The sequence below is a fragment of the Mauremys reevesii genome, linkage group 27, assembly GCF_016161935.1.
Source record: "Mauremys reevesii isolate NIE-2019 linkage group 27, ASM1616193v1, whole genome shotgun sequence".
In the NCBI taxonomy this organism is placed as follows: Eukaryota; Metazoa; Chordata; order Testudines; family Geoemydidae; genus Mauremys; species Mauremys reevesii.
Genome location: NC_052649.1, coordinates 5,142,996 through 5,167,306, shown reverse-complemented (window position 1 = coordinate 5,167,306; position 24,311 = coordinate 5,142,996). Strand labels below are relative to the sequence as shown.

Below are 24,311 nucleotides of genomic sequence, written 5' to 3'. Positions count from 1 at the left end.
TGGGAGTCCCCGAGTGGCTCTAACAGACAACGCCACCTCCTGCAAACGATCAGGTCCAGCCCGCCACTGCATCTGGAATCACGCAGAGGGTCTGTCTTCACTGCAGTCCGAGGTGTGGCTGGCTGTGCATCTAGCCAGCTCCAGTAACAACTGCAGTGAAGCTGCAGCAACACGGGCTCGCCACTGGAGTACATACCCAGTGGTCCCGTGTGGGCTTGTACGGCCCGTGTTACCACTGCTTTGCTGCTACTTACCGGAGCTCAGCTAGAGCAGAGCTAGCTGGGCTATGTTGACGCGTGCTGCAGTCGCTTCTCTGACTGTAGTGTAGACAGACCCAGAGCCTTAACCATGTGGGATTTACATGGAGCTGCCTTTGCTGTCCCTCCCCGTTGCTTCTGCATTAGAGATCAATCCTGCAAGGTGCTGAGCACTCTGCGTCCAGCAAAAGCACATAGGCACATGCTTAGTTTTATGTGCGTGAGCAGCCCCATTGACTTGGGTGGGAGAAAAGTATCCATTTGTCGCCTTTCATTTCATACTTCGCTTATAAACCTTTTGGGGCGAGGACCATTTTTGGGTTATAGCTGTGTACAGCTCCAGGCACACTGGGACCCTGATCCCTGATGGGGACAGGTAGGCCCTACTCCGATACAAACAACCAATAGCAATTCAAAGACATTAAATCCCGAATTCTTTACTCAATTATTCGACAGTTTTTCCACAGTAACCAGTCACAGCAGCAACTTTGCACTCATTAAAGACCAAATAACTCATATTTGGAACTAGGGGTGCTGCTGCACGTGCTGTCTTGAAATGGTTTCCATCATATCCAGGGTTTGGAGTTTGGCTCTCAGCCACACACACCCCCCCCCCGTAAATATTGTTCCAACCCCCCTGCTCTTATGTCAAGTAGGTCTTTATACCCCCAGAAGGGAAAAGAGCCAGAGACTTCACTAAGTGCACTATGGATTTTGCTATTGCCGACGTATTGTACGTAGGGGCTCAGATACCATGGTGATGGGCAATGACACAAAACCCTAAGGTAGATAGGCAGATTTTACTCAATACTTTAAAAAAGCTCCTGCTGAATTCCCACAGGTGAATTTCACCTGAGCAAATATTTCAGGATTCCCCCCAAGATTTAAAAAAAAACAACAACCCAAAGTCCTTAGTCTTGAGAAAAGAAGACTGAGGTGGGGGGACCAGGTAACAGTCTTCAAATATATTAAGGGCTGCTGCAAAGAGGACAGTGATCAATTGTTCTCCATGGGACAAAATACAACAAGGTTTTACAAAAGGTAGATTGTGCCAAACCAACCTGATCTCCTTTGAGAAGGTAACAGATTTTTTAGACAAAGGAAACGCAGTGGATCTAATTTACCTCGATTTCAGTAAGGCATTTGACACGGTTCCACATGGGGAATTATTAGCTAAATTGGAAAAGATGGGGATCAATATGAAAATTGAAAGGTAGATAAGGAACTGGTTAAAGGGGAGACTACAAAGGGTCGTACTGAAAGGTGAACTGTCAGGCTGGAGGGAGGTTACTAGTGGAGTTCCTCAGGGATCGGTTTTGGGACCAATCTTATTTAATCTTTTTATTGCTGACCTTGGCACAAAAAGTGGGAATGTGCTAATAAAGTTTGTGGATGACACAAAGCTGGGAGGTATTGCTAACACAGAGAAGGACCGGGATATCATACAGGAAGATCTGGATGACCTTGTAAACTGGAGTAATAGTAATAGGATGAAATTTAATAGTGAAAAGTGCAAGGTCATGCATTTAGGGATTAATAACAAGAATTTTGGTTATAAACTGGGGACACATCAGTTGGAAGTAACAGGAGGAGGAGAAGGACCTCGGAGTATTGGTTGATCACAGGATGACTATAAGCCGCCAATGTGATATGGCTGTGAAAAAAGCTAATGCAGTCTTGGGATGCATTGGGTGAGGTATTTCCAGTAGGGATAAGGAGGTGTTAGTACCATTATACAAGGCACTGGTGAGATCTCATCTGGAATACTGTGTGCAGTTCTGGTCTCCCGTGTTTAAGAAGGATGAATTCAAACTGGAACAGGTACAGAGAAGGGCTACTAGGATGATCCGAGGAATGGAAAACCGGTCTTGTGAAAGGAGACTCAAAGAGCTTGGCTTGTTTAGCCTAACCAAAAGAAGGCTGAGGGGGGATATGATTGCTCTCTACAAATATATCAGAGGAATAAATACCAGGGAGGGAGAGGAATTATTTAAGCTCAGTACCAATGTGGACACAAGAACAAATGGATATAAACTGGCCATCAGGAAATTTAGACTTGAAATTAGACGAAGGTTTCTAACCATCAGAGGAGTGAAGTTCTGGAACAGCCTTCCAAGGGGAGTAGTGGGGACGAAAGACACATCTGGCTTCAAGACTAAGCTTGATAAGTTTATGGAGGGGATGGTATGATGGAATAGCCTAATTTTGGCAATTAATTGATCTTTGACTATTAGAGGTAAATATGCCCAATGGCCTGTGATGGGATGTTAGATGGGTGGGATCTGAGTTACTACAGAGAATTATTTCCTGGGTGCTGGCTGGTGAATCTTGCCCACATGCTCAGGGTTTAACTGATCGCCATATTTGGGGTCGGGAAGGAATTTTTCTCCAGAGCAGATTGGCAGAGGCCCTGGGGGTTTTTCACCTTCCTCTGCAGCATGGGGCACGGGTCACTTGCTGGTGGATTCTCTGCACCTTAAACCACAATTTGAGGACTTCAATAGCTCAGACATAGGTTAGGGGTTTGATACAGGAGTGGGTGGGTGAGATTCTGTGGCCTGCACTGTGCAGGTCAGACTAGACGATCATAATGGTCCCTTCTGACCTTAGAGTCTAACTATACGGGTAGTTGAGCTCTGGAACAGGCTTCCAAGGGAGGTCGTGGAATTCACTGGAGGTTTTTAAGAACTAGCTGGACAAACCCGTCAGGGATGGTCTAGTCCCCGCTTCAGCGCAGGGGGCTGGACTGGATGACTTCTTGAGGTCCCTTCCAGCCCTACATTTCTCTGCTTCTCTGAAATGTCCTTCCCTGAGTTACTGCGAATACCTCAGATGATTAAACCTTTTACAAATCTCACTTTCCACCACTGCTGCTTCGTGTTCACCTTTTAGAGCCCATCACGCAAGTGCTGAAAACACGTCCGTTTCACTTATGGTTTATAGTCCATTTCTATCGAATCTAATCTAGCTAGCGAGCTACATCATCCTAACCTGGCCATCTCCTAAGGCTGTGGGTCATTTCTATGGATTTTAGGTTTCTTAAAAAGCCTGTGGTTTTTGTTGAGGGGAGGACTGGGGTGCTTTTTATTTTATTTTGTTTTTGTTTCATTGATTTATGTTATGGAACGTAAATCTAGGCGTTTAGGCCCTGATACTCCAGTGGACACCAGCACCCACCTCACTGCAGGATCAGGGGCTAAACCTGGCAGTGTCCCTTTAAGAAACCCTACTCTTCTCTAAATGGGGTTTATAATTAAAAGGGTGATCCATCTTAGTGCAGCACTAGTGGGAGATGCTGTAATATGTCCAGCCAAACAGATTAGGGATCTGATGGGGGATTCACCCGCACGTTGCCCTAATTCAGGCTGTATGCCTACCTCCCTTCCCTTGTTCCCCCCAGCCCTCACCCCCACTCTGGCTGCCACCCAAGGCAGGTGATATAAATAGAAAGGTGGTTGTGACTGCCTGGATCGCTCAGCGTCAGGCAGTGCGGCCTCAGGAACAGCTGTGCCGAAGACACACCCACAGGCTGAGCAGTCGGTAAGCCCTAAATCTCATCTCCCTGCATCCAGGGCAGAAGCGCGCCGGGGGGAGCCCAGGAAGCCAGCTGGCCCACCGCCCGTAGAGGCAGGCCTGCTGCAGCCCATGCTGCTTGTCCTGCCTGTCAGGGTTTGTTTACAAAACAAACAACCCCTCCTCGCTTCCCAGGCAACACCTGGCGCGGGCGATTGCCCCTTCCCTGCCAGCTTCTGGATCCATGCTGGTTAAAAGACTCTCCTTGTCTCTGGATGGAGAATGACAAGGGAGAGAGACATGCAACAGGGAATGGAGGTGGTTGTCATCCTGTGCATGGAAAATGGGTCAAAAACTGACTCTGAATAATGAATGGTTCCTGAGTAGAGCTGCAGAGGCAGATCTAAACTATCTATCAACGTATGCAAGACAAGAGCCGTCTGTCTATCTCCCCAGCCCATGCATCCAGCCACACTCTCTTTCTCCCCATAATTTGTCTGTTTCCTTTTCCTTGCTCTCTGCCGTCTCCTTCGTTGGATGGATCCTGGCCCTAGGATCCTTAGCTCCATAGCTCCCAGGCCCAATTATCTTCTTCATCATACCAGTGCCACTGCAGGGAAGTCAGGGGACGAGAGCGATGAGCTTAGCTGAGGGGAGGGATAGCTCAGTGGTTTGAGCATTGGCCTGTTAAACCCAGGGTTGTGAGTTCAATCCTTGAGGGGGCCATTTAGGGAGCTGGGGTAAAAGTCTGTCTGGGGAATGGTCCTGCTTTGAGCAGGGGGTTGGACTAGATGACTCCTGAGGTCCCTTCCAACCCTGAGAGTCTATGAATTTGCCCCAATGGGGCCTATTTCTCCCATTTGATGTGTAACCCCCATAACCTTCCGCATCCTGTAACTACACACAGATTAAATCCATGCACACACTATGCATGGTGATGACAAGAACAATATTTTGCACATCGCTAGACCCTTTCATCTGAGCACCGTAAAAACAGCGTGAAATCCCACTCTGGGCAGAGAACCAGTATGATACATTAGCACCACTTAAATCCTCAGCCTGCCACTGTCCCCCTGCCTAGGGGCAGGGTTCACCCAATGAGGACACCTTTCTTTCCAGCTCAGGTTTCCATTTTGCAATTTGCAGGTCACAGTCTGCTGAAATACGATGGTTATTTACATGCAGTGGTGCACAGGGCTAATATCACTCCAGGGTATATTCACGGGAGCTTTGTTTGTAAGACACCGGAGATAACTGTGGTGATTCTCTCATTCTACTCGGCGCTGGTGAGGCCTCAGCTGGAATTGTGCGTCCAGTTCTGGGCACCACTTCAGGAAAGATGTGGACAAATTGGAGGGAGCCCAGGAGAGAGGAACAAAAGTGATCAAAGGTTTAGAAAACCTGAACGATGAGGAAAGGTTAAAAAAAGTGGGCATGGTTAAGCCTGAGAAAAGAAGGCTGAGGAGGGGACCTGTAACTTTCTTCAAATATGTTCAGGGCTGTTACAAAGAGGATAGGGATCCATTGTTCTCCATGGCCACTGGAGTTAGGACAAGACTGGTTAGTGAGCTTAATCTGCAGCCAGGGAGACTTCTTAGCTATTGCGAAAAAACTTTCTACCTTTCAAGGTCGTTAAGCTCTGTGAAGTAAGGCTTTCCAGGGACGTTGTGGAGTCCCTGTCATTGCTGTTTTTTTTAAGAGCAGGCCAAACAAACACTCATCAGGGCTGGTCTAGGTTCACTTGGTCCTGCTTCAATGCAGGGGTTTGGACTAGATGATCTCTCAAGGTCCCTTCCAGCCTAACAGTGCTATGAGAGTAGCCACTGGAAATCTGAGCCCCATTGCGCTAGGGGCTGTACAAACTCACGAGAGACAACCCCTGCCCCAAAGTGCACAGGTTGAATAGATGAGACAGACAGGGGGCGGAAGGGGAAACTGAGGCAGAGAGAGGGGAAATGATTTCCACGAGGTCACAGAGCCCGTTAGTGGCAGAGCCAAGAATAAAACCCAGGCCTCCCATGGCCTTAGTGAAAGCAGAACGAGATGTCTGTGCCATTGGGAGCCCGTGTGGCCAAGCCCAGTGTCCTGGCTATAAGACCACATGGGCAGAGTCTGAGTTTACAGTCTCGGTCCAGGTGTTGTTCGAGGGGTGTAGGCAGAAGGCAGCCTCCTTTCCCACCCTGGGCACCAGAACAGCTGTGGGGACCATTGCAGCTTCTTTGACCCTTAGTGCTCCGGCCCGGTCCCGTGGGAGGAACGAGGGGGAACCGAACCCAGCGCCTGCTGCACCCGACCCTTGCTCCTCTCTTCCAGGGGCGTGGTGAGGATGGACGTCAAGCTGCAGAACGTGGACATCAATCAGTGCGCCAGTGGCCCGGAATGGTTCACCGAGACGCACCAGTGTGATCTCAACAGTACACAGGTAACCGGTGCCTGGGCTCCTGGTGCTGTCCACACGTCTCCCTGCCAGGCACCACTTAGCACCTTGTTCGCCCCCTCGGCCTCTGACAGCTCTTGCCTGCCGGAAGCCCCTGCGTAGGAGCAGCTGGGCCTCAGAGGCCCAGTGCAGATCCAGACTTTCCCACAGCCCGAGCTGGGATCTGGAGACAGGGGAGTTTCCAGCTCCCCAGGCAAACCCCAGTGTGACTGAAATCCCTCCCCTTGGGCCAGACGGCCTGATCCAAAGCTCAGTGGAGCTGTCGGAGGGAGCTTTTCCCTCCTGAGCTCTGGCTTCCCTCCATCCCCAAAGGACATTCTCCTTCTTGGCAATGTCACTCCTCTCTCCAGAGTCTTTCCTCTCTCCTGCTTTCCGCTACTCCCAGGCTCCGATTACAGGGTCTCCTTCACCGCTGAATATTATCCCCACTCCTGCTGACCCATCTGCTCAGCTTAGCTGCTCCCTGCCTCGCAGCCAGTGAGGTTTACTGCGCAAATCTGCACGTTGGTTTCTGTTTCACCAGGAGAGCCAGCATGTCACCTGGCTCCCTACGAGCTGCGTGAACCCATCTCCGTTCCCAGACCATTGACTCCCCTCCATGGCAGCTCCCGCCCCTATCCCATGAGTTCAGATCTCGCAACTCTGCACGGACCAGCTGCTGGCTGCTATGCCCTCCTCTGGAAAGAGTTCCCAGCCGCCTGCCGTGGGCTGTTTGAAAAGCTTCTGGAATCAGAGCCATCTTCAGTGCATAACACCCCACCCCCAAGAAGTGACCCCATGGGAATAGAATGATTTGTCTATTTTAGGTACCAATCTGCCACCCATGACCCTACTATCTGAACACCTCACACTCTTCCACATAGTTAGCCTCACAACCCGCCAGTGAGGCAGGTAAAACCCCATTGTACAGATGGGGAAACTGAGGCACAGAGTGAGCCAACGAGGCAGATCCTCAAAGGTATTAGGTTTTTAATATTATTAGGCATTTATTTGATTTCAATGGGAGTTGGGCCCCTGAATAGCTTCGAGGGCCTGGGCCTAAGAGACTGGCCCAAAGTCACACTGGAAGTCCATCCTGGAGGAAAAAATTGCACATACATCTCTGGGATTCCAGGCTAGAGCCCTAACCACTGGGCAACACTGTCTCTTTGGAAGAGGCAGGGATGCCTAGAGGTCTGCCCTTAGGAGGCAGGAAGTCCTGAGTGCAATTCTGAGCTAGAACTGAAGCACTTGCGTGTAGGGTTGCCAATTCTGATTGGACATATTCCTAGAGGTTTCATCACAGGAAGTGATCTTCAATTCAAGATTAATCTTTAATTCCTGGAGACGCCAGGAAAATCCTGGAGCGCTGGCAACCCTATTTGCTTGCTGTGTGGTGCTGAGCACGTCCCTTTGCCTTTCGGGTGATTTCCCCATCTGTAGAATGGGGAGAATCATGGTTTCCTCCCTCACAGGGGTCACTAGCTAACGTCTGACCATACAAACGGCTGTGTTAGTTAAGGACGAATCAGATTTCAAGAGTTTTCTAACCCCGCCCAACCCCCTCCTCCCACCCTGAAAACAACACCAGTACAAAGTGTGACTTTTTCTGCAGGTCCTACAAAAATAGGCTGCTTCGTTGTGGTGTGGCAAGAATGCAGCCTGGAGATCTCAAAGGCGTTTAAGGGAGTGAGGCCCCCAGCTTCCTTTGACGTTCAGTGAGATTCGGGCCCCCAGCTCACTTTGAACATCCCGTTTGTCTGGAATGCAGATATTTTAACATCATTAGCGTGCGCTGTTTTCCTCCCCGTCCCCTAGGGCCGAGTGCCATATAAATGCCTGGGTGATTAGATAGATAGAAATACCAGATTATAACCATGTTAAGGTAGGTCACATTTCGGGGTTTAATGTACTTGGCAGTGTCTCTTAGCCATCATATTGAGCATTCACCTCTCTAATACCCCTCCTGCCAGCCCTGGCACGTCCCCTCTGCTCAGCAGGGAGAGAGGAAGCCAGCAGCTTCTCCAAGCAGGCGCGGGATGGGGATCGAGATGGTTGCTTTAATCATTTGGGGATTAGGAGGTTCAGCGCTTGGGATCTAATGTCCAATCAGAGCTCCTGCAGCCTCCAGGGCAATTTTAAATGACAAACGCAGCAAGATCCCACCCCACGCCCCTTTTGATGTAATTATCCATTAAAAAATAAATAGAAAGGAAGCGCGACTGGCTTTGTTAATTAACGAATCTTGCCTCGTCCTGCTTCTCTTTTTGCTCCCCTCTCTCCCATGCTGGGTAAATACCAGAGACACACGGCTCTCTCGCTCTCTCTGTGTGTAATTAAAAGGCTGCCTTTGAATGACTGGAGCGCTGCTTAAGTTTGCAGGGTTAATGCACTCCGGTCGGCGGAAATCATGGCATCAGCACACAAGACAAGGCATCCAGGAGCAAAATGAGAGGGATGGGATGGCGGAGGGAGGACAGGCGAACCAGGCAGGCTAACAGAGCCAAGGGTAATAATCCTGCCTCCATTAGCGTGATCTTTGCCACCACGACCCGGCTCAGAGACATCCCCCAAGAGCATTAACGAGCCTGGTGGCTCCTTGTGTCCCAAGCCCCCACTCGCTATCAGTTTCTTTGCTCTGTTTCTGGTTCCCGTGGGGGATGGCGTCTCCCCATACCCACCGCATGGTTATTCGGCTCCACCTCACTTCCACCCATGGGCCAGCTACTGCCCCCTTCCTGCATAGCCACTGGTCCTGCGTGAGCAATGTGCAAATTAGCAAACAAAGCTTGTGCTTCCCCTTATGAGCATAGAGGCTTCGACTGAGATCTGGGCCCCACTGTGCAAACACACGGGGAGAGACCAAAAACCACTGAATAGACAAGGGGGAGGGAGGCACAGAGAGGGGAAGTGAAGTGCTCAAGATCACCCAGCAGATCAGGGCTGGATATGAGAAGAGAACCCTGGCGGACTGAGAGTTGAACCCAGTCCCTCGTATCTGCTTTCCGGGGCTCGGCCTGTTGTCTTAGATTAAAGTTTCTCGCCCACGCTGCAAGCAGCTCCGCAAGCTGAAATGATGCCGACCCAGAGAAGCAGCACTCACGCAGAGAGCCCTAGGGAAAAGCAGAACGCACACTGATGAACTGGCCTGAACAGACAGGCTTGCAGGGGGAGCGGAGTGGATACTTTGGGAGCCGCTGGCATCTTGCCTGGCCCAAAAGGAGCACTGGGATGGGAAGCAGTGGGCCAGGGGGCCGGTCACTTCTACATCCCAGACCAGTAAAAGCTGTTCCCGTTGTCCGATGGTGTATCACTGGCCCGGGGAACGGAGCTGGTCGCCTCAGGCCACTTCCCAGGAGCCAGGTGTTCCAGACCGGGTTACGCCCCTCATTGGCAGTCCCGGCACCCCCGCTGGGTGACGGCTAAGACACCTGGCCAGAGCGGAGCAGCGCAGGGACTGTTGTGGGGGTGGCACTGGAGGCAGGGCTGTCTGAGCCAGCAATACGGCCGCCTGCACACAGTGGATGATGGGGAACACGCGTTGAGAGCCAGGAGAGCGGAGATGGGGGGAGCTTGTCTCTCTTGGCTGCCTTCACCCTCTCCTCACCCACCCCCTCTGGTTCCTTGGGCCTGCCCGGCCTCCTCTCCGGAGCCCCTGCCTTCAGTCTGCCCGGGGTGGGCACTCCACATGACAGACAAAAGATTGATTCCTCCCCCTAAGCAATTGCCTCCTGGCAGCAGAGCAGGTCGATGCTGCTGTGTTAGGAACCACAGGGGTGGGGAGCGGGCGTGTGGGCGGCGGGTAGGAATGCAGTAGCTGCCAGCTCTTCGGTGGGTTCATAGCTGGGGCTCTCCAGGCTTCTGCCCTGCCCCCGGTCTAGGCCTCGCATGCAATCCGTCCCATTTCTCCATCGACATCTGGCCTCCGGCGTGGGATCTCGATGGCCCCAGCATTAACTGGGAAGCTCTTTGCAGGCTGCCCGGGCCCGGCTTTTGCCCTCACGGTAGCGGGGATTAGCGCTTGGCAGCATTACACGTCCATTTAGCTTTTAGGAGGGGATTTGAACATCAGGCTTTTGCCTTTAATTCTTAAATGTTTAACCACTGGCTTCCAGAAATAAACTTAAAGGGACAGGGGGACCAAACTGAGCGGGGGCGGGGGGAGGGAACCCCTCCAGGGACAGAGCTACAGTCATACCGAAGGAAGCCATCTAGATTCCCGGCCGGGAGGGGTCGGGGAGAGGCCACACCCATTGAGGCTCCAGGTTCCCCCCAGAGAAGGGGATCCGTGTCACTCACATGTGGCGTGTTTTGTTTAGTGCGTCCCGCAGGAAAGCCGCGGCTTCGTCCTCGGAAGATACCTCTGTCTGTGCAAGCCGGGCTTCTACGGCACAAGCAGGGCCTCCGGCACTGGCCAGTCCGGTAGGTGGTAACCCTGCCTGGCCTACCCCGGCCGGAGCATCTCCTCTGGGTGGCTGGGCACGGCTCTTTCCTTGCGCTGCACCCACAAGGCAGAGCTGAAGCTTGGTACTTAGCTCCTCTAGCATCCCATCTTACCCGGCCCCATAGCATGCGAGCACCTCCCCAACAACACCCCTCCCCCGTTTCACAGCAGCGGAGCTGAAGCTAAGTGACTTGCCCACGGTTGGGCAGAACGTCGGAGGCTGAGCAGGGAGCTCAGCCAGGTCTCTCATAGCCAAGGCTGGTGCTTTAACCACTGCACCCTCCTTCCTCTCTAGCTTCCCAGCTCTGTGACTCCACAGCGCCCCCCGGCTCCCCGCCATCTCCGAGCATTCTAAGCACCTGGCCTTTCCAAAGGGCTCCCCTTCCCCGATGCTGCAGTTCCACCATCTGGAAATGCATCCCTGGGTTTGGATCTGTGCCCTGCTTTGCTTTAACCTTGCCCTGATCTCCCGCCCAGGGCAGGAAAATACTCTCCACCAGCAGCCAGGGATGGGTGGGACTGTAAATCACAGGGCCAAGATTAACCCTACGTGGTTGGGCCAGTTTATGTCACACCTTGAGTTAAACCAACTCAAACTTGAGTTAAACAGTTCCCAAACTTTAACGACCTGTGACCCCCTTTCACTAAAACGTCAAGTCTCGCGAACCCTCGCTTAAAAATGAATATTTCCGGGGATATACTCAGGTAAAGGAGAAACAATTATCAAAGCAGTGATCTTGGAAATATAACATTTGTTTTTATGACATGCTTATTACACACTATTATTAATTACTATTTATCATTACAGTATTTTTATTACATTATGAAAAGGGCAACACTCTTCCAAGATCTCACTTTCATAGCTTCTATCACTTTGAATAAGCCTGTTCTAAGACAAGGCTCCTATGTTTCATCAAGGAGTATCAGATGTGAAGCAGCAGGAAGGGATTTAAGAAGCCAGCTCAAAGAGTTCCTCCTGCACAAGCATGCAGGTCTTGAGCGGTCCAGGCAAATGACGCACGTTACAACAAAGCTTAAACTTGTTCTTCATAATCATTTTAAAAACAAGACTAGCTGCCTATTTAATTTTAAAAACAGCAAAAAACTATCCACCTCCCTTTCCATTTCTTATAAGGAGTCTTGGAGTTTCAATCTCCTCACTGTGCCACAGATGCTTGCTTTGAGCTGCTTAGCTCTTGGAAGTCCAGAGGCTCCAGGCTGCTGGCCTCGTGCTGCCCGGGGTCCGTAGGGACAGCTCTGGCTGCCATTAGGGATTTTTTCCCCCGAGAACCCCCTGTAACATTTCGTGAACCCCCAGTTTGGGAACCACTGAGTTCAACTGATGCAGCTCTGGCTCTGGACCAGGCCTTAGAGATGTGCTAGCCAGACAGAAGAGCGTCCCAATGATTGCTCTGCACCTTGATACCAGAGGGTGCTACCGAGTCTGCGTTTCACACCTACACCACGCGGGTATAGATGACGGTGCGGGGTGCGGGGCAGCAGAGAATCAGGCCCATTGGGTGCCATAAACAGGAATGATTTTGCTCCCCCCACCCCACAACACATAATAAAAAGCAAACAGGGGGCCCCCTTGAGCTGCTCGGGGCCATAAGCGATTGCTTGGTCTGCTTACGCCTGGCGCCGGCTCTGAGCAGGCCTGGGACCGGTCACGTGACTCTGTTTTGTGGGAGGGGAGAAATCAAAGGCTGTGCAGGTTGCGATGGCATTTTAACCTTCCCACGCGCCTCCTCTTCACCCCTGCAGGCCCACAGGAAAGTTCGTCCCAGTACGCAGGGCAGTACGGAGCCGTGGACTCTGGGACCTTGCTCGAGTGCCGGCCCTGCAAGGAAGGATGCGTGACGTGCGTGGACGACACCCCGTGTTTGATCCAGGAGGATTGGTCCCTGCGAGCTGCCGTCCTCTCTTTCCAGGCCTTCTGCATGCTGGCCGTCTTTCTCAGCATGCTGGTCTCCTACCACTTTCGAATGAGCAAGGCAAGGCATGCACTTTTACTACGGGGCCCCGCTTCTCTGCTACAAAAGAACCCGGTTCTCGGGCAGTCCTCCTCTCTTCAGCACCTCGGTGCCATATTGTGGAGCCTCCGAGACCTGGTGCAAGTTCTCTTCATATCCCTGGAGAGAGAGGAAAGCAGGATGCTAATCCCGGCTCAGAGCCCACCTCACACCGGGAAACGTTTTCAGTGGTCTCTGGTTTTCGGTGCCTCCGTTTTCTGGACACCCGACTTGAGCCTCCTCGGCACCGAGCCCCTGCAGCTGCTGCTGACTTTGGCTGGAGCGGGATGGGGTGTGTGTGTGTGCGCCCCGCCGCACCCCTCTGTAAATCAGGTCTTGAATGTCTCCAGCTGGGCACCCATAAAAGGGAGGTAGACAAAATCAGAGGCTGCTTCAGAAAACGTTGCTTCAGCCTCCGTGAACTGGGGTGGTGCTATTGACTCTCCTGCCTCAGTGGGGCATGGGAGGGTCAGCTGGCTGCGTGCAATGGGCAGGGGGCCAGCAGAACCCCATACACACCTTAAGTCCCAAGAAAGCCCTGCTTGAGCCTTGTACTGGTGCCCTACCCAGGGGTCGATTTCCCCTCCAGCGCTCCGGAGCTGAGGACGAGAAGCCAGGTGCCCTCAGTTCTCTTCCCAGTGCTGCCCTAGAACCTGGACAGGTCACTTTCCCTGCTCCGTGCCTCAGTTTCCCTATATGGAAAATGGGATGATATTTAACTGCTTCAGTCATGTGGGAAAGGCAGGGGGCGGGGCATCCTAATTGTTTGTGACCTGCTTTAAGGGCCTCATCCAGAAGGTGTTAGAGGTGGCAAAGTATTATTGTTAGCAGCTTGGTTTCCTGCCTGCCCCATCCATTTTCTTTTAAAATAAAAATCTTCACCTGGCAAGATCAATGTTTCCACATGCTCCTGTTCGTTTCCATTGACAAGGGCGCCTCCTGCTGGTGCACAGTCTCACCCGGCACACTGGATTAACTCCACTTTCATGCCACCTCCTTTTCCAATGGGATTATTTCAAGAGCCCAGGTCCAGAATAAACATCTATATATTAGTTTTATTAGAGAGGGGTGCCCATGCCCATGGAGCTTGATTTTGGGGGGCTGCAGTAAGGATGTGGGGCATTTCCCCTCTCCAAGTAGGGGCACATTCAGGAAATACCTTCTCTGCATTCAGCTCCGTCCTCCACATTGGCAGCATATGCTTGCTTGGTCTGTTCCCCCACCGCATGGATTCTCTACCACGTGTGTGTGTGTCTCTCTCTCTTTGTTTCCCTAGAGGATCCGGGCATCAGGAGTTATCTTGCTGGAGACCATCCTCTTTGGCTCTCTGCTTCTCTACTTCCCTGTAAGTATCTGGCTTGCACTGGGCGGTCAGCACTCCATCCCTTGCCCCGAGAGCACCCTGACTCTTTAAGGAGCCTGGGCCGGATAGAAGGAGGTTCAGTGCTTTCCCGCTTCTCAGACCTTCCTGTCTGGTGATCTCCTTGTGCCATGGTACCTTTGATCCTAGCCAGGACAGAGAGAGAGACCCCAGGGGGCCAAGTCCAGCCAGTAGAGTTATACCGGAGATGGATTCACCCCAGGAATCCCAAATGAAGGCACGTGCTGGGCAGTTAACCCGTCCCACCGCTCATGCCAGCGCAACTACAGGGCTATTTTTAGTGCACTGGCTTGATCAGAGCTAGCACAGATCCATCTACCCCGGCTGGGAATTATCCCACCAGATGTGCCCTGAGGCTACCTGCCATGCCCTCCCACAGATCCATCATCCAGCGGAGGATTCAGAGGCTAGAACCATGTTTCAAGGCCTTGCACATACCTGAGTGTCTCTAGTGTCTAGTAAGAGCCATCAGGTAGCGGAGTGATACACATGGAACTGTGTAAATTCCTAGGCAGAGAGGAGCCCTCAACTGCACAAGAGCATAGACATGTCCTGCCCCTCCTCCCCGGGGACCGGCTCTGATCCTCCAGTCCCACGGGACCCTAGTTCTCTGGGGTGGGGAGCTTGTCTATTGGTAGACAACATCACATGGTCCCCTGATAGGCCCCACGGTAGCTAGGAAAGACCATGTGAGGGTTTGGGTCCAGTGGCATATTTCACAGCCAGAGTTCGCTAGCCGGAGGGTATGCCTACACTTCGAATGCTACAGTGGTGCCGCTTCGGTGTAGACACGATCTACGCCGATGGGAGAAGCCACCTCCCCGAAAGGCGGTAGCTAGGTCAAAGGAAGACCAGGCCTGTGTGTTCCTGATGTTCTTCTCCCCCGAGAGCTGGGCGTGATCCAGCCACGCTGCCTTTCTCCCCACCTACCCGGGTGTAGCTCAAAGCTGATCACAGGGCACCCCAGCCCCTGGGATCGGTCACAGTGCCCCTGCATGGGGGCGGGGGAACAAAAGGAGCCCCAGCACCTTCAGAGCCCCAAGGATCAACCTCTTCCCTTCAGAGCACAAGAGTCCGCGGCAGGTTTGCACGCAGCTGAGGGACAGGAAGCCGCCTAGGGTGTACAAAAGGCGGATGGAGAGTGTGGCTCACTCTCCTGGAGGAACTCCCTCCAGGATCCTGGCTTCCTCCTCCAGGCCAGGGGCAGCGAGAGATTTTCCATCCAACAGGGCATGAGGGCAACTACGCTGATGGCTAATTTTGCAGGCCCGGCCACCAGCTCCCATGAGATCATCCTTCTCAAGAACTCAAATCCCTTTTCGGCCACTGGAATTAAATTAAATGATCTTAATCCTCTCTCTGTCCTGCAAGATTTACTGCTTCTGCCTTTCAAGAAAGCACCAGGGAAGGGGAGCGAGTCTTTTCCAAAGTAATTGATCCTTGGGTTTTTCAGCAAATCTCTCACACGTACGTACCCTCGCTCCCAAAATAAGGGGGCCGAGGGGAGTTACTTAGTTTAGTATTTGGTTAGTATTTGCTAGAATTCCCATTCTCCCTATAAACATCCAGTCCCTTCTGTGAATCGTGCTAGGGTTCTGATGCACAACACTGCACAGAAGACGTTGGGCCTAATTCACATTTAAACTAAGGCTCTGTCTAGACCAGGGGTCGGCAACCTTTCAGAAGTGCTGTGCCAAGTCTTCATTTATTCACTCTCATTTAAGGTTCCACGTGCCCGTAAGACATTTTAACTAAACTATTATAACTAAACTATTCTTGTATGTAAAGTAAATAAGGTCTTTAAAATGTTTAAGAAGCTGCATTTAAAATTAAATTAAAATGCAGAGCCCCCCGGACCGGTGGCCAGGACCCAGGCAGTGTGAGTGCCACTGAAAATCAGCTTGCGCGCCGCCTTCGGCACCCGGGCCATAGGTTGCCTCCCCCTGCTCTAGACGAAGATAAAAGATGTTTTGTTAGAACTCGGTAGCTAACCCAATCCAACAACCCAACTTTTGTCCGAGTCTAGATGAGCCCCAAACCCCTTTTTCCACTGCATTGGTGGCGTCCCAGGGCCTCAATGCAGCTATTAACATCACTGACACCCATTATAATGCCCCAAAATGCTGCCAGAGCAGTCTCAAAGGTCCGCAGGTGCAAATGAGACCTAGGACCCAAATCTCAGGTGCAGTCCAAGCTGAGGAAGTCGGAGCAGGCCCTCCCAGCTTCCCCAAACAGAGATCTGAGCTGCCCCGGAGTCACCCCTCTCCCCCCTTTCTGTCCAGGTGTTTATCCTGTACTTCAAGCCGAGCATTTTCCGCTGCATCGTCCTGCGCTGGGTGCGCATGCTTGGGTTTGCCATCGTCTACGGAACCATCACCCTCAAGCTCTACAGGTAACACAGCCAGGGCAATGACCCATCCGACAGCACCACCTTCGAGCAGCCCTCCCACAAGCAGCTCTTTCATAGACTCCGAAGCCAAAAGGGGACCATTCTGATCAATGGGTCTCACCTCCCATCTGACATAGGCCATAGGACTGCCCCAGAAATAATTTCTAGAGCAGATCTTAATGAGCAACAGGTTTAAAACAAATAAAAGGAAGTTCTTCTTCTTGTCCTGTGGAACTCCTTGCCTGAGGAGGTTGTGAAGGCTGGGACTATAACAGGGTTTAAGAGAGAACTAGATAAATTCATGCAGGTTAAGTCCATTAATAGCTATTAGCCAGGATGGGTAAGGAATGGTGTCCCTAGCCTCTGTTTGTCAGAGGATGGAGATGGATGGCAGGAGAGAGATCACTTGATCATTGCCTGTTAGGGTCACTCCCTCTGGGGCACCTGGCATTGGCCACTGTCGGTAGACAGGATGCTGGGCTGGATGGACCTTTGGTCTGACCCAGTACGGCCGTTCTTATGTTCTTATGTTATCTTTTCAAAAAACATCCAGTCTTGATTTTAAAACGGCCAGGGATGGAGAATCGGTAAATTGTTCCAGTGAGGAGAAGAACTGCTGATTGCTTGTGTTCAATCCCCAAAGGAACTGGACATAATTTCCCTAATACATGGACTAAGTTTCACCACAGCTCAGCTGCCCCACAAGTCCAAAAGCCACTTGGTGTCGATGACATCCCAACCACAAATACAAGCGTGTACGCACTTACGCTTGACAGGCTACCAACAAAGAGCATTGGCCAGAAATTCATAACTGGCTCAGGAGAACCTGGCCTCCCTGCAGTCTGGCCATAGTGGGAAGGTAACAGATGTGACAAAGAAACCCCTAAAACCCTGGCCTTGTCTACACTATAATAAACAAGAGATGTCATTGCTAGATGCTGGACCTTAGCTAAAGCCAGATGAGGCAGTTAAGAGTGGAACCCTGTCCACAGGCCCGGTTAAGACAAGATTAAAGGGCTGGGTCCCCCTTTTTAAGGTTTTTTTCTTGTCTTTTTGCCATATTTCTTCCTAAGCAGTTCTTCATAATAAATTAAACAAACCTAGATCACCAATTATTTACTGCCCCTGTTTGCCAGAAGCTGGGATTGGGTGACAGAGCATGGCTCACTTGATGATAACCTGTCTGGTCATTTCCTTTGGGGCACCTGCCATTGGCCACTGTTGGTAGACAGGACACTGGGCTTGATGGACCTTTGGTCTGACCCAATATGGTTGTCCTTATGTACCCAATTAACCGTATTTTTCTTTTTCTTGCCTCAACCCAAACTTTAAATAAGATCATGCTGGTACCTGAAGGTTCACACAGATCTAACACAAACCACCCGACTTTCTCAGGATCTCCTTCTTTCGGGTCATGTGCTTTGGGCTTATCACATAGACTAACAGTAAATTAAAAACCATAATTCACCCAGTCCCAATGTCGGTCTATAGGCACACGGGCAGATCTTGCTCCATACATGAGAGGGTCATTTTGTTTATGATGATTAATTATTTGTATTATCGTAGCACCCAGGAGCCACCTGGCCCCCAGTGTGCCAGGTGCTGTACAAACACAGGACAAAAAGACAGTCCCCCACCCAAAGGGTTTACAATCTCGCTGTTGAACTCACAGCCCCATGCTAGTTTGCTGTGGCTTGCGGTGTTTAGGAGGCAGGAGGAGCACGGACTCCGTGTGCAGGCTCCCCCTCCCACCCCTGCCTCCTGCCTGTGGCAATCAGTTGGCTTGCAGCATTCAGAAGAGAGGGGGAGGAGCAAGGATGCAGCATGCGAAGTAAAGGGGGTGGAGGGGGAGAAGAGACGGGTCAAGGGGGAGGCTTGGGGGAAGGGGTGGAGTGGATGGGCCGAGGGTTGAGCCCCCTGCCCCCGGCAAAGTCAGTGCCTGTGCTTGCAAGAACAGCAAAAGGTGCAGCCGGACAATCCATCCTCTTCCACTCCCTGACTCCACCACCTCAACCAAGCTTCATTCTCAGCAGTGATGACTGTAGTATTAAATTGGGTCTTTAAAATTGTTTAAAACTCAGACCTGTATTAAACTGCTTGTTTAAAATTGTTTATAATGTATATAATGCCTTTTGTCAGGCAAAATTTTTTTTCCCTGGAACCTAATCCCCCCCCCCCCCGCCCCCATGTACATTAATTGTTATGCGGAAATTGGTATTCGCTTAACATCGTTTCACTTAAAGTCGCATTTTTCAGGAACAGAACTACAACGTTAAGTGAGGCGTTACTGTACACCCGCATGGCCTCGGACCTGATACCATTAATATTTTAATCCCCTTCTATCAGGTGGGCTTTGCTTTTAGCGGCGTGACGGTGCAGACAAGATGCAACGAGAGTCCAGAGCACTGCGGGTGAAAGCCACCCGGCGCAAAGGGACCCCTTGAAGTCCTAAGTCCGCCATCAGCTGCCGTCGAAGGAAAGGCCCTCGGGGATGCTAGTCACCTCCTCCCTCTCTGTCATGCAGGGTCCTGAAGGTGTTTCTCTCCCGCTCGGCCCAGCGAATGCCCTACATGACCAGCGGGCGGGTGCTGAAGATGCTGGGGCTGATCCTGCTCTTGGTGCTCTGGTTCCTGGCCGCCTGGACGGTGGGGATGTTGGAGAACATCGATAAGAACATCCCGCTGGTGATCCGCTCCCAGACCGCCAAGGGGCTTCAGTTCTACATCTGCGACCATGACCGGTGGGACTACATGATGGTTGTGGGTGAGACCCTCCGTCCGACGCGTCGGACATCACAAGAGAGGGAGGGGAGGGGGCCTTCAGTTTGCCCAGAGATGTCATTGTCCCAGAGTCTACAAAGGTCTAAGGGGACAGAGCCCCCAAATGGGGCAAGGTGCTTAAGAGACTCAATGGGCTTGTCTGTAGGACTCAGGCTTGTGGACTTGGTGTTTCCAATCCCACACTTGAGAGTCCACCCTGCAGTGTAAACCTGGGTTTACAATTGCTCACACGTCCTCCTGACTCAAATCTGTGGCTTGAACTGCGTCCACATTGCAAAACGACAGGGCTTGAACTCTGAGCCATCCCACCTAGCAGGGTCCTAGGACTTGGGTCCTGAGCCCTTGCTGACCTGGGTCAGACTGATTTGTGTGTGGACAGAAGTGGGGGCTTGGGCTCAAACCGGAGTCAGAACCCAAGCTTAGTGTGCAGTGTAGACATACCCACTGCAACCAGTTCTGGCCCAGAGCAATTCTCAGCGAGGAGGCGGGAAAGCCACAAGCAGGTTCAATGTAAATCACACGGGGCTGGGTTTTCATACCAATGCTTACCCCGCTCCCCAAGTGGCCCCGTTGACATGAGCGGGATTATTCCCACTTTAAGGTACCACTTGAGAGGAGCGAGAGTGGCAGAACCTGGCCCGCAGTGAGGAGGGTCAGAATGGTCCCTGGAAACGTGCCTGGCTAATAACGAAAGGCCGCGCGTAAGCACTGAGACAGCCCTCATGGGAGAACCCTCTGCTGCTGGTCCTCCACTCCACCCGCTGTGCTGTGGAGGTGCTATGGCAGGCCTCCTTTCAGGCCTCCCCACCTGCCTTGGCAACATGGCGATGTCCCGCACCGGGCACTGATGGGGAGACGCGGGCTCGAATGCACAATGTCTGGGATCTGTGGCAGAAGCAAAGTAGCAGATGCTATTGTATTTATTGCATAACCCACACCCATTGGCTTCCCCTCCTGGTCCCTCTTGCGGGTTTACTTCCACGGATGCAGAGAGGGGGAAATAAAACAGAGGGGAGACCCAGGCAGGTCTCCGGGGCTGCCCCTCTTTCTCGTCCTGGTCCAGACGACTCTAATAATGTGCGGTGGTTCTGGGGATCACAATGCTGCCTTCAGAACCACAGTGATCCTGCCCCGCAATCAATCTGTTCCACTTGGCAACCACTGAGGGCTTGCGGCATACAGGCCAGTCTGGCTCTAGGCAGAGAGAAGTGCTCGGAGGATGGGCACGGAAGAAGGCTGAGTTGGTGCCAGCTAGCTCGCCTTAACTAGACCATCAGCCGGCTGCCACCTGAGCTCCATGGAGCTCGGCTTCGCGATATCAAAAATGAATGTCCTAGAGCAATGGGCCCTGGCCTTTATTGCTCATCTCTCTTTCTCTCCTGCCAGCTGAGATGCTCTTCTTATTCTGGGGCAGCTTCTTGTGCTACGCCACCCGGACGGTGCCCTCTGCCTTCCACGAACCTCGCTACATGGGCATCGCCCTGCACAACGAGATGATCATCTCTGCGGCCTTCCACGTTGTCAGGTGGGGATGGGGAAATCGCCCTGCCAGGGGTTCCCTTTGGCGGCGGGACCTGGTGCTGTCTCTGCCCGGGGTGCCCCACAGCTCAGTCCAGTTCAGCTAGAAAGGGAGCTGGAGACTCATGAGTCAGCAACAAGCACAGGCCCGTTCCCCTCTCCCGCCAGGGCCGGACCTAGATTTTGCACAGCCGCTGAGGTTTGTGCTGTAGCTGTCGGTCACGCGGGCAGGTCAAGGGTAAGTGGGGACAGCACCCCCACCTGGCCCAGCAAAGGGGTGGGATAATTTAATTAGATGGGCCAAATGCCGGGGACTTTATTCATCTTTAATCAGGCTTTTCTCAGGCCAGACTCCCATTGGGACCGATTCCCTCCCCCCACAGCTGTGTTACATCCATGTAAAGCCACTGGTGTCAGTGATTTACACCAGGGTCCAGGAGAGCTGAATCAGGCCCCCGAACAAAGGCATTGTCACTGGCTGCGCAAGGAAGGGACAGAGCAAAGGGGATCTGTGGTGCCTCTCTTGGTCCGGATCCAAAGTCTAGAGTGCCTAGGATGATTCCCAGCCTCCCGGCGGCCGTCACTGGGCCTTTTGCAAATGTGCGGGTAAGATTTTATTCCCCAAGGCCGTGGGGAAGAAAGACCAAGTCCGGCCCTCGGTAAATTACCTCCCCGCCTCCCCGTCTAGGTTCGTGATGGTTCCCTCGCTGCATCCTGACTGGACGCTGCTGCTCTTCTTTATTCACACGCACGTCACCATCACCATGACGCTGGCGCTGCTCTTCATCCCAAAGGTAACCGGCCTCCGGCCTCTTCCCCCAGCATTGCTCTCCCAGAGGCTGAAAACACAGTCCTGCTTTCCCCTTCCAGTTAGATTCCCCTATTTAAATCCTTTACAAGCACCCAGAGTCATTCCTAACAAGCTAAGCAGCCTGCCTGCTCCCTGTGACCTGACCGGCCTGCAAGGGATAACCATTTGCAGATGCTGCAGCATTGGAAATAGAGCAGCAGATTTGTCCTTGCACAGTCTGAGACAACGGGGGGGCCATTTGTACCTCCCTGATTCAGAAGCTGTAGGGGACGGTGCAGCCATGGGGCTTTGCAGGGGGAGAGGTCAGATCCAGCCACTCGCTTTCCCTCCTCCAGCCTGCCCTGCGGTGCCCCCTCTGCCCAAGGCTGGGGTAGTGGTGCAGAGCTGGCAAGGGGTAGATAGTGCCTTGAGGGATTGCATGGATTGCAGTGGTGGGCAATGCATTCTGGGTTATCCGACTGCACAGAGAGCTGGGAGGAAGGAGGGCCAGTCACATCAGTCACTCCAGTACCATTCAGGAGTGCTGCAAAAAAACAGGGTACCCAGGCCCCCGGCAGAGGTGACGCACCATTAGCGGCCCTGGCTAGTATCTGAGTGACTGATGTGCTTAGCGCCAACCACGCCGGTTAACTGGTGCAAAGTTGCAGCGAAGCCGGGGTCTACGTTATACTGCGGGGGCAGGGGGTGAGAGAGACAGACAGACAGACAGGAGGCTTCTCCCTTCACTGCAGTTATCTACACCCAGGTAGCTCCTCTCAAGGGAGCGCAGCCACATGACAGCACCCCAGCGGCTGTGTCCACACCGGTGCTGTGCACACCCATGTTGTTGTGTTAAGACTCCCGGGGGGCGTATCGCAGGGGTCTTCGGGCTTCAGCAGGCTGAGCCGCTCTACAAATTCTTTCCCGCTTAACTGTGGGGCAACTTTTCTGTCCTTTCTGGGGCGCACGGGGGGAAGGCGCTGGAGGATCAGTGACAGTCAAGCGGAGCTAGCCCGCGTCCATACTACAGAGAGGCCGTGTTAGCAACTGAGTTGCGCTCACTCGATCTGTAGCCTATTCCCTCTCTAAGGCCGGGCAACTGATGTTAATAGACCCACTGCGCTCAGGAGAAGTGTTCACGTGTGTGGATGGGACGCGAGCGAGGGGCGATGCTCTGGGTATAACTCTGCAGTGAAGACAAGCCCTAGGCCATTAAGGAGAAAGACAGGCAAGGTGGCTCCGGGATTTGCAAAGGCGTCCAAGAGGAGCTAGGTGCATTTGCAGGCCAAACTCCATAGGCTGCCCTGACAGCCCCAGCCTGCAAGCAGCAATGTGCCCCCGCTCTCTTCCCCCAGTTCTTGCATGCCAAATCGCCCCTGCGGGAGGAGATCGCGGCGGAGGTCTACGAGGACGAGCTGGACATGCGGCGCTCGGGCTCCTACCTGAACAACAGCATCACGTCGGCATGGAGCGAGCACAGCCTTGACCCCGATGACATTCGGGTGGGTGGCACACTCAGGACCTTCTTTTGACGCTAGCTATGCAGAACTGTGCAGAGTAAGAGTTGCCTTTTGCAGTCTTTCTCCTGAAGCAAACCACAAGGGGTGGCGAGGGTTATACCTGCCCTGGGGCTTTCATGGATCTCCTTTCCCTCCTCGAGTGAGGGGTGACATCCCTCTGCGAGCATGGGACAGGGGAGAGGAAGGGGGTGGAAGCAGGGGCTGCTTCGCCTGCGCTCCAGCAGCAACCCGTGGGACAGTCAGTAGCAAAGCAGTTAATAAGGCTGACATCTACAACATCGTCGTTAGTCTCCAGCGTCAACACTCTGAAATGGGGGTGGGGTGCCAAGTTCACACCTTTCTCAGGGCCTGATCCGTCAGCCCTTACTCCCAGGAGTCACCCCACGGGCCTGGTGGCTCTGTCTGCCTTGCTGAAGACCCAGGCATGCAGTGCGGCGGGGGAGGGGTGTCACAAGTGGAGGGTTTTTCCTTTCCAGCTTGAGAAGTTTGCAACGAGGGGTCTGGTTTTCCAAGGTGCTGAGCACCAGGTTTAAAAATCCTGCATGAACAGATGGGGCTGGTACAATGGATGGCTGTATCCCAGCTCAATCCAACCCCCCCTCACCGCTGCCCTCCCTTCCTTCCAACCCCTCTCCTATAGGAAATCCAGACACATTTTACACCCCTGATCAAAAAGGAAAATGAACTCAGAGGCTGACGTGCAACGTACATTTCAGAGGTTCATAGTCACAAAGGGCCAGGAGGAGCCTTCCCATGGGATTTAGGCACCTCCCTTTGAAAATCCCACCCCTGGAAAAAACACCCCTCAAAGAACTGGATGATCCAGTTTAATCAAGATTCGCTCTGTGATGTCCCGATCAGCCCAAGGACTGGGCTTAGAAACCCACGCTGGTGAGAGGGGAGGGGAAGTTGAGTAAACATGACTCAGCCCTGATTGGATCAGATTTATCTCTTCTCACTTTGGGAGGTTGTATTGCTCTCCAGGGTATGTGCTCCCCAGCGTCAGCCCATCCTGGGAGCAACCAGGCTTGCTGTTAATTCCTGGGTTTGCAGAGAATACCTAGAGCTGGGTGGGAAATGGATCGTTTTCTGTGGAAAACTTGGGGCAGATGAAAATAAATTCTAATATGTTGGCTGAAAAACAAAAAAAGAGTTTGATTCTGAACTGCCCTCCGGGTGTCCCATAAACCCATTCTTCTACATAGGCCTGGCCGGCTGGTTGGCTACAATTTCTCAAACTAACAGACCCGGTCCTTTCACTCAAGGAGCAGAGGCCTATGGTTTTAGCTCC

The 24,311-nt window shown here is 52.5% G+C and overlaps 1 protein-coding gene across 1 annotated transcript in view; it reads left to right on the top strand.

Moving 5' to 3' along the window:
* The window catches only part of GPR179 (G protein-coupled receptor 179), a 36,169-nt gene that overhangs the window by 6,000 nt on the left and 5,858 nt on the right, over positions 1-24,311 (top strand). The window contains exons 2-10 of the mRNA XM_039517042.1: positions 6,084-6,192; positions 10,506-10,608; positions 12,395-12,624; positions 13,919-13,987; positions 16,306-16,415; positions 18,937-19,175; positions 20,579-20,717; positions 21,399-21,504; positions 22,856-23,002. Of these exons, the coding sequence (XP_039372976.1) occupies positions 6,084-6,192; positions 10,506-10,608; positions 12,395-12,624; positions 13,919-13,987; positions 16,306-16,415; positions 18,937-19,175; positions 20,579-20,717; positions 21,399-21,504; positions 22,856-23,002 (1,252 nt within the window). The remainder of the gene's footprint in view (positions 1-6,083; positions 6,193-10,505; positions 10,609-12,394; positions 12,625-13,918; positions 13,988-16,305; positions 16,416-18,936; positions 19,176-20,578; positions 20,718-21,398; positions 21,505-22,855; positions 23,003-24,311) is intronic.